General features: G+C 44.8%; 1 protein-coding gene across 3 annotated transcripts in view; it reads right to left on the reverse strand.

The window, feature by feature from the left end:
• The window catches only part of CORO2A (coronin 2A), a 435475-nt gene that overhangs the window by 91839 nt on the left and 326474 nt on the right, over positions 1 to 17162 (reverse strand). For all 3 annotated transcript variants that reach the window (XM_063914669.1, XM_063914671.1, XM_063914670.1), the window contains exons 4-6: positions 15115 to 15264; positions 4216 to 4395; positions 2787 to 2903 (exon numbers count right to left, since the gene is read on the reverse strand). In XM_063914669.1, the coding sequence (XP_063770739.1) occupies positions 2787 to 2903; positions 4216 to 4395; positions 15115 to 15264 (447 nt within the window). The remainder of the gene's footprint in view (positions 1 to 2786; positions 2904 to 4215; positions 4396 to 15114; positions 15265 to 17162) is intronic.

The raw sequence follows: 17162 nt of genomic DNA on the forward strand, positions 1-17162 counted from the left end.
AGGCCCTTTGGAGAGACAGAGAGAGAGAGAGTATGCCAGCACACACCCCAGCGCTATACCCCTGGAAAGAAACACAGAATGCTTTTCCCCAGTAGCGCTGTGTAGTAATAAAACGGCAATTATGTGCCCCCCCCTCTCCTTCAAAACCCCCTTTCACCGTGTGTAAAGCAGGGGAGAGTCCGGGGAGCTTCCTCTCAGCGGTGCTGTGGAGAGAAAATGGTGCTGGTGAGTGCTGAGGGAGAAGCCCCGCCCTCTCGGCGGCGGGCTTCTGTACCGCTCAAAGTTATTAAAAAATGGCCGGGGCTCTTTTATATACATGTACAGTGCCCACCTGTACATGTATATAGTCTTTTGCCATAGGAGAGGTGTTTATATTGCTGCCCAGGGCGCCCCCCCTGCACCCTGCACCCTTACAGTGACCGGAGTGTGTGAGGTGTGTGGAGCAATGACGCACAGCTGCAGTGCTGTGCGTTACCTCAGTGAAGCTCTGAAGGCTTCTGCCGCCTGAGACGTCTTCTGACTTCTTTTCTTCTGGCTCTGTGAGGAGAACGGCGGCGCAGCTCTGGGAGTGAAAGCCCAGGACGAACCTGTGTTCACCCCCTCTGGAGCTAATGGTGTCCAGTAGCCGAGGAAGCAGAGCCTAACATTTAAGTAGGTCTGCCCCTCTCTCCTCAGTCCCTCGATGCAGGGAGCCTGTTGCCAGCAGTGCTCCCTGTAAAAAATAGAGAAAAAAATCCAAACAAAAATGCTTTCTAGGCAGAGAACTCAGGGGAGCTCCCTGCAGTGCACCCATTTCCCCCTGGGCACAGTGTAAAACTGAGGTCTGGAGGAGGGGCATAGAGGGAGCCAGTGCACACCCAGAATCCAAAGCTTTCTTAAAGTGCCCTATCTCCTGCGGAGCCCGTCTATTCCCCATGGTCCTTACGGAGTCCCAGCATCCTCTAGGATGTTAGAGAAATAGTAGTGAATACTAAAGGCATGATTCATGTTTGTAAGTAAAGCAAAACAAAAACAACAACAACATTAACTGTCTGGAACAAACCATGTTGCCATGTAAGGGGAGCAAATACATTTATATATTTTCTGTGCATGGCAAATACTGTCTGTTTTCGCATGTAGCCCACAAATGTCAGGCAGCTTTATTTTTATACTTTCGTTTAGATATCTCCCTGAACATGTTCCATCTACTCCAGCTGCAGCAGAGGATTTAGGGGGCTTCCCTTACTGCTCACTGCCCCATTATCAACCTCTTACCCCCTTTGAGTCTGGAAGAGCTTGCATGGCATCTACCACTGACAGGAAAGTATCTTCTTCCTCTGTGTCTCCCTGCCTGGACTTGCAGCTATGGGCCCGATTCAGACCTGATCGCTGTTGTGTGAAATCGCACAGTGGCCGATTATCGAATGACTGCGCATGCACCGCAAACTGCAGGCGCAATGCCAAACAACGACAGGATGGTGCAAAAATTTAGATTGCATGGCATTCGCAAGGTGATTCACAGGAAGAAGACATTTGGGGGTGGTAACTGGCCGTTGTCTGGGAGTGTCAGGGAAAATGCAGGCAATCCCAAGCGTTTTCAGGGAGGGTGTGTGACATCAGCTCCGGAACCGATCAGCCTGTCTGTATCACACTGTAGGAGTAAGTCCTGGGCTGCGCACAGACTGCACAGTATAGAAAAATCATTCGATGGTGAGTGAGTTGTGAACGGATTTGCAGATGTCCGCTGCCTGGTGAAGTTTTCGCACGCGTACACATGCATTCGCTCACTAGCACGGGGCGGGTTTCCACTCTCCCAGACCGCTGCAAATTTGCAGCACAGCGATCAGATCTGAATTAGGCCCTATGTCCCTAGGAAGAAGAGTAACCTGCCTGGAGGTACAGGCTTTCTGCGAAGACCCTTGTGTCACCCTCACTCTGCATAGTGGCTAGGACTGGTAGGTGTGTTTTGCAGGGGCTTTGCATGATCAGATGCTATTATTAGTGTCCCATACTGGTGCTTCCTCCCAACATCCCAAGCTCTCTCCTCCTCACATTTGTTGTGCACAACCACCTGCACTCTGGCTGTTGATGGTGCGCAAGCTGTCCCTATCCAGCTGGCAGATGCACTTGGGGGGCACATGTGGCACTCAATACTATGGCACTGCCGGAGGCTGGAGAACACCACTGCGGGCAGGTGAGTGCTGCTCTGCATTACTTCTTACTTGCCTGCTGCCCTTGCTGGTCTCTGAGACAGAGCAGTTCAGCCTCCAGATGCTCCCCATGCAGGTAGGAGATGAGTGTGTGGTCAATGCACCTGGGGAGGTCGAAGCCTTCACGCCATACTCTGGACTCATATTCCTTCGTCTTATACAGAGGTATGTACGTGTATCTGTGCGGAATCTTCCCTTTCTTCCCCAACCTCACATCCATCATCCCACTCTCCTGTCAGATGCGGCTAGGAAGGGGGTAGGGGGGGATGGGGGCAGCAGCCTGCTGTGCTTCCCTCAGCAAGTGGTGCCCATAGGCACTTCCCTGATGGGAAATCCACCACTGCCCACCTGCAGTGCAACATGGTTTTGCCCAGTTGCTTGCTGTCTTGCTTTACTTACAAACATAAATCAGGCAAGTATACTATGCATAACTAGGTGTTTTATAAATAGCCCTTTTTGGGTATCAGATATTAAAAAGATTCAAAGTTGATTACTGTCTGAGCTGTATTTTATAGTTGGCTAATGTAATTTCATCTAGTCCCCATACAGTTTCAGAACACTGAGCTGTTGTGTTGCATGATAGTTAATTACACATACTTGATCCAAAAGGACAACTTGTCTGTTATTCCAGTGGGATGTCCCAGTTGAAATGAGTCTTTTCGTGTTTCCCAGAAACAAAACTTTGCTGGCTTTGTGAGACTTGCCATCTGACTCCTGTAACAATGATGAGATGTCTGATAAGCATCATGTTATGACAAGCTGTTTTTAAAGTGAAAGGGAAGTGTACATATACTATGCATACCTCCCAACTGTCCTAATTTTCGCGGGGACAGTCACGCTTTTTTTTAACTGTCCCTCCCGCGGCCCGCAGTGTCCCGCATGGGAGGGGTGCGCAGTTGGGAGGCTTCTCTATCACTCGCTGCTCTGCTTTGTGCATGCGCACAACGTCTATTCATAGGAGGCAGAGGGACCCATGCCCCGTCTCCCACTGTCCTATCCGTGAAAAGCAGCATTTTGCAGTGGGTCTGAGCCGTAACATGAATAACTTTGCCATTTCCCGCAGGAGGGTAGACTATAAAAGTAGGCAAGTATGGACTACACAAAGTTCCATTTACATCAGAAGTTGTGCAGTCACTACAACTCATGTTGGCCCTTACAAACTGTCACTGTGGGCAGGATGTACTAAAGGGGAAATACAGTCAAAAGCTCATTTTCAGACTTTGGCCGCATTTCCCACATGTACTAAGCCCGGCAATACCGGTACTAGTTGGGATGGGTAATGCCATCTTTGGGTGGCGTAACCCAATAGAAAATGATAGGCTTCTTACCGCATTGTGCTCTGAGAGGGATCAAATCACATCCCTCTTCCACTCCCGCAACCTAAACCCGAAAGTGCCAGCATCGTAAAGGACAGTTCTTATCAGATGAGGTGTCCTTTCCAATACTAATCATATATGTTCATACATATACGATTAGTATCAATGCGAAGTGTGGCGGAATGTACAGCAAATGGTTAGTACATGCCGCCCTGACTGATAAACCAAAATATATTGTTGATAAGTGTTTAGATCAGAAATAAGCATTGTGTATAACATTAATTGATCCAGAAACTTTCTGGGAGTTTCAATAAAAAGAAATGGCTGCAAAGTGCCATTCTCGCATTGTACATCACGGGCGGCACCCCCGCTATTTTATACTCGCACCCCATAGAGGTGAACAGGAAATGTAGAAATTTTGAGGGTACAGAAATGGGCAAAATATGTGCACAACCGAACATTTCAGTAATATGCATCATCCATAATTGGATTAGTACATTTAGTACAAGATAAAAAAAAATCAATTATGTTTGATAAAAGGTCGCACTGAGATGTAAGCTGACCTTAGTATAAGATTATACAGAAAAGCTGAGCAGAAATATACAGCAGTTGTTAGAGCCTCCTTGTACTCTGACATTCAGAAGCAGATGTAAAGGTTAATAATGGACACTAATTTAATAATTAACAAATGACAATGGTAACATGCAAACCTGTATAACACGTCCTTTATGGGGATCAATTACTCTAACTTTTCTATCTTTGCAAGAAGTAGCTAAAAGGCTTCCATCCATATTGAATGATAGAGAGAGAATGACATCTTTATGACACTCTATCGTCCTGACAGGACTGTATATTACTGGGTCGTCATTGTCAAGATTCCATATCAGGATCTGCAAAATAACCATATACATACAATCAGTTATCTGCCATTTATACAAGTTTATTTAATACATCTTTTCTTTGGTGATGATGTAATATACTGCTGTATGTTGGATTACTCTTAGAATAACTTTAGTATTTAGCATATATCAAAGCACGTTGGGGGTAATTCCAAGTTGATCGCAGCAGGAAATCTGTTAGCAGTTGGGCAAAACCATATGCACTGCAGGGGAGGCAGATATAACATTTGCAGAGAGAGTTAGATTTGGGTGGGGTGTGTTCAATCTGCAATCTAATTTGCAGTGTAAAAATAAAGCAGCCAGTATTTACCCTGCACAGAAATAAAATAACCGGCCCAAATCTAACTCTTTCTGCACATGTTATATCTGCCTCCCCTGCAGTGCACATGGTTTTGCCCAACTGCTAAAAAATTTCCTGCTGCGATCAACTTGGAATTACCCCCATTGTACATGCATTTTCTAGATGCAAAATGCATTATACTACAAATAGAGTACTAGATACTAGATATACTAAAGTGATACTTATCCTGTCCATAAAAGCTATCTCTCAGCCTGTTTGCTAACTCCTATTTCAAACAGAAATCCAGAATAAACTGAAATGATTTAGAACATGTTGGATTAAGTACTGCTCTACTGATACTTTACCATATTTAATATCACTAAATCCTTAAATTTGATTACCAGAAATTTCTACATACTAAAGTTTCAGAAATGTTACCATGGTTAGAGCAGTAAGGATAGCAAATTCTGCTAATCAGCAGAATTTGCTATTCTTTTCCTAGCATGCGGGGGGCCGCCCATCGCTGGGTAAGGCCACCCAGCATGCTGACCGCACCCCCCCCCCCCCTTCAACAAGCAGAAATTGCGAGTGATCGCAATTTCTGCTTGTTAGTAGAAATGCTGGAAGCCTCCTGCCTGCGCAGCTTAGCTGCGCCCACAGGAGACCCGCCGACTTCTCCCTGATCACGGAGGCTGTGTAACGTTACACGCCCATGACAAGCCCCTGTTCGGCCAACTCCGCCCCCCGCTCGCACCGCACCGCTTTCGCAATGCTCCGTCTCCTCCATGGAAATGGAGCGTTGCCCGCCCCCCTCGCCCCGCAACTGCCTCTGCCTGATTGACAGGCAGTGGCAATCGCTTTTTCTGCGGCTCCCCACAGAAAGTGCAGGCGCATGCGCAGGATGGGCGCTGCACATGCGGCCGCTGGGCGATCGTAATAATTCCAGTTGGATCGCGATTTGCGATACAACCTGAATTAGCACCTCTGTTTGGTTCTTTAATTCATCATGATTCAAATTTCACCAATCTTAAATAAGGTTTGAGGAGATAGGTGGGGTAAGAGGACCACTCACAATCCACAATCTGTAGGATTTCCCAGTACTGGATTATCAAACAGGCAGAGTAGACACCAGGCTATGGGCCCCGCACCTTTTAGGGGCCCCGTGATAACAGATCAAAATAATACTGATTTGATCTTGAAAGAAAATTGCAATCAAGCTTTCAAAAGATAGAAAAATGAATCAACGCAAGGAAATTAAAGCTTTACATTAACCACTTGCAAGGCATCAAATGCGACCATACCAGTAAGTGCTTTATCTAACCTGGTCGCACAGGATGCGACCAGTCAGATAAACAGTGTCAGCAGCTGCAGGGAATGGAAACTCCCTCCGCTGCTGAGATAAGGGGAACTGGAAGGTCCCTCTGCCTCCCTGCACTCAATGTTGCCGTGCTGCCGATCACTGCTGATCGGTCAGCACGGCAGGATCCCCCACGTAGCGGCTGCAGACAATACAGGTAGCAGCCGCTGGTGAAGTGTAAACCAAGCCCTCCCCCCCCCCCCCCAGTGTACCTTGCAGCTGTTTGGGGTGTAAAAAGTAATGTTGCAATGTTCACAATATTACCGATGTTTCTGTATTCCTGACCGATGTTCCACTGTTTGGGAAATTTTGTAAAATGTTTTCTTTTTTTTTAACTAAATTCATGTTCTTCACTTAATTCACTCATAAAAAAAGACAATTTCTGAGAGTTTTTAGGGGGAAAAGATCATTAGATAAGTGGTTAAAGACTCTATAGAGAAAATATTATATTCATGTAAAGTACCCATTAACAACTTCAAATATATAAACTATAGCCATCAGCTTCCCATTAAAGTTTTCCGATTGTAGCCTGTTGGTTGGTAAAATAAAAAATGTATTCAAAGATAATTGCGAGGGGGGCTGAGATTTCAACTGCCCAGGAGCCTCCACAAGGTTTAATCCAGCATTGGGTCCCCCCCCCCATGTACATCCATGGTATTTGTCTGGTGCTGGTCAAAGAAAGGACCAGTCCAGAGTACAACAGCTGCATGTAGCAGCTCCCAAGAATCCTGCTGGGAAATTGGGACAATAGTAACATAGGACATAGGTGGCAGGGCACCTTCAATACATTGTGTGTGACCACTATTAGGTGCCCCTGCTCTTCTCATGGTACATAAATAGAGGGGCATTTGATTACCACATCCACATGAAATCTGAATATTGTAACAGCCTTCCTCTCTTAAGGCAAATTGTACAAATCATTAAAGAGGTTCTTTCCCTTCTTCTGGATCAACAGGATTTTGGAGGATGAAACATGGAACTCGATGCACATATTTTATGTCCCACACACTAACAAAATACAGTAACAACTGTGTAACAAGAACAACTCTTGCATTCAGCTGCACAGTAGATGTAAACAGAATGTGATATATCTCATGTTCTGTCATGTGATGAGACATTTACAATTGTCAGCACATATACAGTACTGTGCAAATGTTTTAGACAGGTGTGGAAAAAATACTGCAAAGTAAGAATGCTTTCAACAAATAGAAGTGTTAATAGTTTATTTTTATCAATTAACAAAATGCAGGGCCGGTGGAAGGTCTCTATGCACCCTAGGCAAAGCTTCAACCTGGTGCCCCCTAACCTGCAACCCCCTGCAGGAGGTGCATCAGGGCTATGAGGAGCGGCCGTTGGGGCGCCCCTCGGGAGCCATATTTACATCCGCCTCCTATGTGCCTTCACATGACTTGATGTAACTCATGTCGGCACAGAGGAAGCGCTGAGACATTAGGTGGTACAGCCTGATAGTGGTAGCTACACCTGATTAGCCCCGCAGCAGCAGCCAGCACAGTGTAAAAGGAGGAGGCCGCATACAGGGACATCCTTCAGTTTTTTGCTAGATGAATTCAGTGGCGCCCTTCAGGAGCTGGCGCCCCTAGGCAGCCGCCTAAAGCTGCCTAATGGTAGAGCCGGCCCTGACAAAATGCAAGGTAAATGAACAGAAATCTAAATCAAATCAATATTTGGTGTGACCACCCTTTGCCTTCAAAACAGTATCAATTCTTCTAAGCACACTTGCACAGCTTTTGAAGGAACTCGGCAGGGAGGTTGTTCCAAACATCTTGGAGAACTTACCACAGACCTTCTGTTGATGTAGGATTGCTCAAATCCTTATGTCTCTTCATGTAATCCCACACAGACTCGATGATGTTGAGATCAGGGCTCTGTGGGGGCCATAACACTTCCAGGACTCCTTGTTCTTCTTTATGCTGAAGACAGTTCTTAATTACATTGGCTGTATGTTTGAGGTCATTGTTCTGCTGCAGAATACATTTGGAGCCAATCAGACACCTTCCTGGTGGTATTGCATGATGGATAAGTACCTGCCTGTATTTCTCAGCATTGTAGCACAAACAATCGTGCAACGTAGAGGACCATAGACACAGTGGTCGGCCAAGGAAACTTAGGCCTTAATTCAGCATGGAATGCTGCTGTGGCAACGGCATCTCAAATCTGTGAACGCCTCTGCCTGATTGACAGGTAGAGATGTTTGCAGGGCAGGAGGGGGCATTGCGGCAGTGTTAAAGGGGCGTTGCGGCGGTGTTGTTGGGGCGCGATCTGGACAATGCAGGCGTGTCCGGACAGTTTGCGGGGCAGGTTGCATGACGCCACATGCAGCCGCTGCAACCCCAAACATGGCAAGTAGCCGCCTGCCTAGGCTACGTAGGCAGAGGGCTACCCTAAACATGCAATGCTTTCGCATGTGTGCGGGGGGGACTGGGGCGGCATGCGGGGCGGACTTTCACTGTGCTGGGAGTCCCCCCACATGTCAGAGTAACGGATTGTAGAAATGCGATTTTTCGCACATCTACAATCCATGCTGAATTAGGCCCTTAGTCCATCATGTTTACTTCCCTTCAAAATCGGAGGATGTCCAGCAGTGCTATCAGCTCAAAACTGGCAGAAAACAGTGGGACCCAGGTACACCCATCTACTGTTCAAAGAAGTCTGCCCAGAAGTAATCTCCATGAAAGAATTGCGGCCAAAAAGACATACCTTCGGCGTGGAAACAAGGCCAAGCGACTCAACTACATGTGAAAACATAGGAACTGCGGTGCTGAAAAAATGGCAGCAGGTGCTCTGCAGTGATGAGTCAAAATTTGAAATATTTGGCTGTCACAGATGGTAGTTTGTTCACAGAAGGGCTGGAGAGTGGTACAATAACGAGTGTCTGCAGGCAATAGTGAAGCATGGTGAAGGGTCCTTACAAGTTTGGGACTGCATTTCAGCAAATGTAGTTGGGGATTTGGGCAGGCTAAATGGTTTCCACAATGCTGAGAAATATAGGCAGGTACTTATCCGTCATGCAATGCCATCAGGGAGGTGGCTGCAACAACTGCAAACATACAGCCAATATCATTATAAACTATCTTCAGCATAAAGAAGAACAAGGAGTCCTGGAAGTGATTACATGGCCCACATAGAGCCCTGATCTCAACATCATCGAGTCTGTCTGGGACTACATGAAGAGACAGAAGGATTAGTTCTCCAATATGTTAGGAACAACCTCCCTGGTTGTTCCAAACATATAGAAAGGTATTTCAGTTACATTTGTGGGATGATGTGGAACAGGCTTCCTACAGAGAACTTGGTAGACTTGGTAATTTCATGGGACAACTTAGAGTAGACACTGAGTTACGGGAACCCTGTGCTACAACTGCCACACCTTGTTTAGTCCTTACCCTGATAAATTCAGACAGGGAGGACGATGCTGATTGACTCTTCTAGACTTAAGTATCTCTTCATTTTGTTTTCTATCTTCTTCTTTCCTAATGGATAGCACACTGTTGATTGTTTCTATATGGTTCTTGCATATAGGGTTAAATGGGAATTTTCCCCGCCTGCGGCAGATGCAGGGATGGTGGGAATCCTTTATTCAAATTTTTCTGTCAGCCTTCTTCCCCTCCCCTTTTTCTAATCAACACAGAGTTTCTGTTACAGATGGACGGTTATTATTACTGTCTTCTTGGGTTCAAAAATTAAAAAATGTTATGACTGGTGGCCTATGCTGCACTGGCTATTGTTTTCTACCTGCATTACGTTGTTTTGTTACTGTATGTTTATTGTAACTCCATTTGTTTGCCCGATACATCATTTTTGTCCTCCCCTTGCGTGCTGGGACGGGGGATTGGACTTTCGCTTGTGGCTTCTCCCTCTGCGTTCCGCTAGACTGGGTATTGGATAATGTCGGCCCCTAGAGACGCTGAGGCCTCTACTGATGGCTCAAAGACGTCTCTTAAGCTGGTCTCGTGGAACGTAGAGGGCCTAAATACGCCAGTCAAGAGGAATTTTTTTTTGACTCACCTCAAAAAGTTTCATCCTGATATAGTGTTTCTGCAGGAGACGCACTGGCGTCTCAATGACCCCAATACTCTTAGAGATACCTGGGTTGGAGGCTTCAGAAGCGCCTCCTACACTACTAAAACAAGGGGAGTACTTCTTCTATTTCGTAAATCCCTGCACTATGAGATCAGGGATGAATGGGTGGACCCTGAGGGCCATTTTTTGTTTTTGAGGGTAGAAGTCAAAGGAGAGCTTTTTACTTTAGCATGTATTTACGCCCCTACAGGACCAAATGCTTCCTTTTTCTCAGACTTCTTTGTTAAGTTACAGGGCTGGATGGAGGGGGTTCTGATTTTAGGGGGAGACCTTAATATTGTTCTAGACCCACTATTAGATGTATCTGGTGGCCCCAGACAATTGAGTTTCAATAGATCCATACCACCCTCCCTGTCCCTAATGTTGGACTCTTTACAGCTACTGGACCCATGGCGATTTCTCCATCCTGACTCTAGGGAATACTCCTTCTTCTCACACCCTCATAAAATATTCTCTAGATTGGATTATTGGCTCATATCTGCCTCGTTGATCCATAGAATAGTGGACTCCACCATAGCTAATATCCTCCTATCCGATCATGCCCCCATCACCCTGACAATCACTTTAACCACACCTAGACTGTACTCTTATGTCTGGCGGTTCCCTGAATACCTTGCTCACTCTGAGGACTTTAAACTCTTTTTGTCACAATCATATCTCAATTATACACAAGATAATGCAGCACATGTCAATGATATAAATCTTTTCTGGCAGGCTTCTAAACCTGTTCTTAGAGGACAGATAATCTCATATGTTGCCACTAGGAAGAGGCAGCTTCGGGAACGGATGGCAGAGGCATCCCTCCAGGTTGCCTCGGCTTATTCTCGATTGTTGGCTGATCCGTCTGAGACTAACAGAACATTATATAAAGACACTAAACTAATACACGATACTCTCTGTGCGGAACAGGCCAAGTTATTTCTTTCCTTCCAATCTAACAAATATTTTCATTGGGGCAATCGCCCAGGAAAATTATTGGCAAACATGGTAAAAACTCATGCAATATCAAAACATATTTCCTCCATTAGAGACACCTGTGGACCCCCCTCAGTGACACAGGAACAGATTAGTGACACCTTTCTGGCTTTCTTTGAAAAACTATACACCGCACCACCTGACCACCCTACAGCTGGCATAGACTTTTTAACACAGGCTGATCTTCCTACTCTTTCTGAGGACGATAGAGAATTTCTTACCACTCCCATTACTGAAGCGGAATTAGAATCGACCATTAAATCCCTAGCAAATGGGAAATCCCCAGGCCCCGACGGCATGTCGGCAGCCTATTATAAACTACTTATCCCACATATAAGTGACCACCTCAGACAATTATACAATGCACTCTTGACAGGCCACCCTGCCCCGACAGACTTTAATACGGCTCGAGTCATAGTCCTCCCCAAACCTAATAAAGATCATACTTTGGTTTCATCCTACCGGCCAATCTCATTGTTAAACCAAGATTTTAAAATATTCACGAAGATTCTTGCCACCCGCCTCCAAGTGATTCTACCCAAACTGCTCCATCCTGCCCAGACAGGATTCCTGCGCAATAGGCATTCAGTACATAATGTCCGCTCATTGTTAGCGGCCATGTTTAAAACACATGATTCATTGGAGAAGGAAAATATGGTCTTGAGCTGTGATGCAGACAAAGCTTTTGACCGAGTATCTTGGGCTCACATAGACAGAATACTTAGACTCCAAAACTTTGGCCTTGATTTTATTAAGGTATTTCACACCATCTATCAAACTCCCCCAACCTTTTTGACGGTAAATGGTCACAACTCGAGACTATTCTCTCTATATCGGGGTACCAGACAGGGATGCCCCTTATCTCCCCTCTTATTTAATTTGGCCTTAGACCCTCTCCTTCGTCATTTCTTTAAAGAACATAGATGGCAAGGCATAAAATTGGCTGATCAAGAACTCAAATTCTCAGCATTTGCGGATGACATCTTACTTTACTTCAGTAACCCTCGAAAAGCCATACCACACTTACTCGATATTTTAGATTCATTTGAATTAGTCTCTGGTTTTAAAATTAATTATTCCAAAACAGAAGCCTTGGCTTTCTTTCCCTCAATTAAAGCGGGTTGGGGCGACGCATTCCCGTTTCATTGGGCCACAAACAATTGCATTACTTATTTAGGGATTTTATTCCCTGATCACCCCTCCAAGCTATATCTTCTTAATTTCCCCCCACTATTTACCAGGGTTCCGGTATGAAAGATAGATAGTGTCTAGTTAGACAGTCAATAGATAGACACCATATGTTAGACAGACATTAGGTCGACAGGGTCAAAAGGTCGACAGGGTCAAAAGGTCGACATGGAAAAGGACGACATGGAAAAGGTCGACAGGTCAAAAGGTCGACAGGGTCAAAAGGTCGACAGGGTCAAAAGGTCGACATGAAAATGGTCGGCATGAAAATGGTCGACACCATGTTTTATGCATTTTTGTGCTTTGTGTGGATAGCATCTGGCACCCCAATTGCAGAAAGGCATACCCTCGCGGGGCTCGCTTCGCTCGCCACGCTTCGGGCACGGTGGCTTGCTGCGCTCGCCACAAGGTTTATAACCAACTCTATGCCGACATGGATAGAGAAAGTATGAAATAATCCAAAAACATGTTAAATAAAAAAAAAACACATTTGTCTATCTTTTTTATGTCGACAATTATCATGTCGACCTTTTGACCATGTCGACCTTTTGACCCGTCGACCTTTTGACCTGTCGACCTTTTGACATGTTGACCTTTTCCATGTCGACCTTTTGACCTGTCGACCTTTTCCATGTCGACCTTTGACCCTGTCGACCTTTTGACCCTGTCGACCTAATGTCTGTCTAATATTTGGTGTCTATCTATTGACTGTGTAACTAGACACTGTCTATCTACTAAACGGATAGGATTTACCAGGACGTATGCAGATTTTGCCAGATGGGCTCACCTCCCTCTCACGTACACTGGCAGGAGTCACTTGTATAAAATGATCAGCTTCCCGCGCTTCCTTTATGTATTACAGATGCTTCCACTGATTCCGCCTAAACATATGCTAGCTCAACTGGACAAGGCACTATCTAAATTTATTTGGGCGGGTAAGCACCCTAGATTCTCATTATTTAAATTACGCCAACCTCGTGCCCTTGGAGGCTTAAATTTACCATGCCTTCCTTCATATGCCTTGGCAGCCAACTACAGGATAGCTTTGGACTGGATTGGGGGTCAGGACATATACGCCAACACACATCTAGAACAATCTTTTACGCCCTCTCGGTCTTTGGTGTCCCTGTTACACACCACCTCAGCTTCCATACCACACTGTGTGAGGGACAATATACTTGTTTCCTCCACCTGTGTTGCCTGGCGGCAGATTCGCTCGCAACTAAAATTATCACGATACATATCACTGTTTTTGCCTCTCTGGGGTAACCCAGATTTCAAACCTCACACTACCTCTCCCATATTTCAGACTTGGTATGACGGAGGTCTAAAATACATCCACCATTTTCTACACGCTGAAACTCGTTTTCCATCATTACAAATCCCGTTCTTTTCCTTTCTCCAAGCATGCAGCTATGTACAGAAGGTCACATCTTCATTATCTATGCAAGATACCTCCCATGCTCTGGACAAAACATTACGACTCACCCCAAATAGTAATTTTCCCACGGCACTCATATACACTTACTCCCGCACCTTACTAAATGTGGAATCTGGCTCCGTTGGCCTCCTGAAATGGAAACTGGAATTCCCAGATCTCACTATGAAACTGATTTTGGAGGCTAATGCCTATTTAGATAAAACATTAGGCTCAGTCTCATACTCAGAAATGCACCAGAAAATTCTACATAGAGCATAGGTCACCCCAAAGTTACGACATCTTATCGGAGCTGCCTCTTCCTCTCACTGTTTTAAGTGCAATGCTCCAGAAGCAGATCTTGTACACTGTCTGTGGTCCTGTCCTAAGGTACAAACACTTTGGCAGGCACTCCAATCCTACATCACGACAGATCTACAGTTACAATTTACTATCACTAAGACGTGGGCATTCTGGGGTATATTCCCGAAACCATCTACTACCAGACTGTTCAGGGGGCAACGTATTTTATTAATTAAACTGGCGGCTGCCACTAAAAAGACGATACTTTCCCAATGGATCTCCACTGATCCTATTCCTATCTCACTACTACACCCTAGGGTCTCTCATCTATTCCACCTAGACTGGACCAATACTGCTTTACAGAAGGACAAACTGACTGAAAAATACTTTCATATTTGGTTACCCTATGTCCGGACCCTCCCCCCAGTTACAAGGGAGGCTCTGCGAAAATGTTTTAAAGATGCTAAATGGTACTTGCTAGAAACCCTCGATTCTGTGGCCCCCTTCTGATCTCAAGTCTCTGGTTTATTTCTATAGACCAGTTTTATCAATTGCTGTTTTGATATTCGTATATTTCCTCTAATGTTCAATCCTGCTACTGTTTAGGGCTTACATGGAGTATAATTATTGTTATTATATATCTAAACTAATATGGTTATGTAATGCATGGTGACTTCACTCTGATCTGTTGTTACCACACTGGTCAATAAAAATTTTTTTAAAAAAACAAACAAAAATTCAGACAGGGAAATGGGAAATCAACATGCAGTTTTGTATGTTCACTTAACAAAATGCCCACTTACTGTACATTATATAAATGTATTAAGTTATTTTAAAAGAAAATGGGGCAATGTAACCATTTTTTTCTACTTTTAAATTATTATTTAATTAAGTACAATCTTAAAGTAATGCTAAATAATCTAACACAACCAGAGAATTCATCTGGATCTAGGATTAGGTTACACTCTGTGATTATCTCCTAGCTATTCCCCAGTAGAGATCAAAACCTGTTACATTTCCAGTTATTCTATGCAAGTACTCAAGAAATGTTTCCTTCATAGATCCAGGTGAAAAAGTGAAATGCCTTACCTTGTAATCATAGGCAGTGCTAAAGATAATATTGCTAGCTGTGGGATGCCATTCGATGAGGCCAACTCTTCTAGAGTGACCCAAAAGCTCCTTCCTGGCATTCGTTATGTTCTTGGATAAGCAAGGTTTTGGAATATCCCAAATTTTTACCTGTTAGGGTGCAAATATAAAAAAAAAAAAACTTCCCATGAATAATAACCAAAAACAACAATCTCTCATGCTACCTACTTTATCTTAGAATAAAAAATTGCAAATAATAATGTATTTCCTTTCTACTAAATGTCATGAATAAGAACAAACACATTATATTCCTTCATGTCATTTTCATTTTTTTTTATGATAATCAATGCCTTGGTTTTCTTTAACCTCCCAGAATTAAAATTACACCTGCAATCTCCCTCGCTGTACAGCATCAGAATTTGGTCTGCACTTTATAAGTACTAATGATGATATTAATACAACTCCTTCCCTCTGTTCTTCATGGGTGTGTGAATGGGTTGGACACTGCCATTATTGCTGGGCATATACCCTGGTGTGCATGTGGGAACCAGGGCCGTCTTAACAGCAGTGTAGGCCCCTGGGCACAGCAATGCACTGGGGCCCCTACCCATCCTCCAGCAGTAGGGGCGGGAGGTGCTATCAGCGGCAGCTTTGTTGTCCCACGGGTGGTAGTGGGTGTTCTATCTTCCACTCAGCATGTAAGACCTGGAGCAGTCATTTCTGATAATTACTCCATTACTGCACAGATGGTGGGAGATGGGGAGGGAGGGAGGACACTAAACTGTAGAAGGGGGCATTGGGCTGAATGAAGGAGCCCCGGTACTTCACTTACAGGGCGGTAGGGGGAGTTTAATACGCAGGGGAGGGGTAGATAGTGGAGTGGGCTTAATATATTTTCTGGTGGGAGGGCAGCTTGCCTGAATGCAGATATCTCAAGTTCCTGGAAATAGATTTCTTAGCTTTCAATGGGATATAAAATTAGAGAGTCCCTCCTTTCAGGATGTACTTGGGTCCTGGGGATAAGAGATCAGAAGCCAGAGCAATCCACCGATGAAAATCTAAAACTGCATACCAGGCGTATGGAGCTGGGGCAGGGACCAGCTGCTGGAAGGCTGATATCTCTAGTTCTGGGCATAGGAGAGACAATTTGCCAGTGTGCAGTGAAAGGGGAGAGTCACAGCTTTTGGAGTATACTCTCAGAAAAACTCTAAGTCAGACAGAACCCGAGAGATGTGGCTGGGAACAGCAATTAACAGGCTTGGATGGGGACCACTGCTTTGAAGTCAGATATCTCCGGTTCCCCAGGGCCGATTTTCAAAAATCTGGTACCCATACAAAAAGACAGCCCTGGTGGGAAGGAGTGGACAGTGTATATTCATTCAGAATGGCAGTGACAAAATAATTTATACCTGCAGCAGTTTTCAGTGCTGCCTAAAGCCAGGTAGGTGTGGATCATTGTGTCGACCCTAACTAGGTCGACAGTCACTAGGTCGACTACTATTGGTCAACGTGCACTAGGTCGACACAGGAAAAAGGTTGACATGAGTTTTTTTTTCTTTTTTGTGTCGTTTACTCAGTAAAATCAGCGGGAACACCAATTAGTGCACTGTGTCCCCTCGCATGGCAAGCGAGCTTCGGGCAAGGTGCCTCACTGCGCTACCGCACAGGTTACTATTCCCAATGATAGTCCACGCGGAACCATGTCGACCTATAGTGGTCACCAATTGACTGTAGACCTAAAGTGTGGTCGACATAACAGCTGCATACCAAGCCAGGTACCCACAACTGCTTTTGCACTGAGGTAAATTTACTAAGGTGGGAGTATTTTAGAACTGGTGATGTTGCTCATAGCAACCAGTCAGATTCTACTTAACATTTATTTAGCTGCTCCTAGAAGATAATAGATAGAATCTGATTTACCCCATTGTATCAGTTACTACTGGTTTATCTAGCATTTTGAGTCCCTGCAAGCTACCCAATGCATTTCCCTGCAGTAAACACATGGATAGAGCAGGATATACCTGGAAAGAGTAATGCAAACAAAATGC

This window comes from Pseudophryne corroboree, chromosome 1 (genome assembly GCF_028390025.1).
Source record: "Pseudophryne corroboree isolate aPseCor3 chromosome 1, aPseCor3.hap2, whole genome shotgun sequence".
NCBI classification, from domain to species: domain Eukaryota; kingdom Metazoa; phylum Chordata; class Amphibia; order Anura; family Myobatrachidae; genus Pseudophryne; species Pseudophryne corroboree.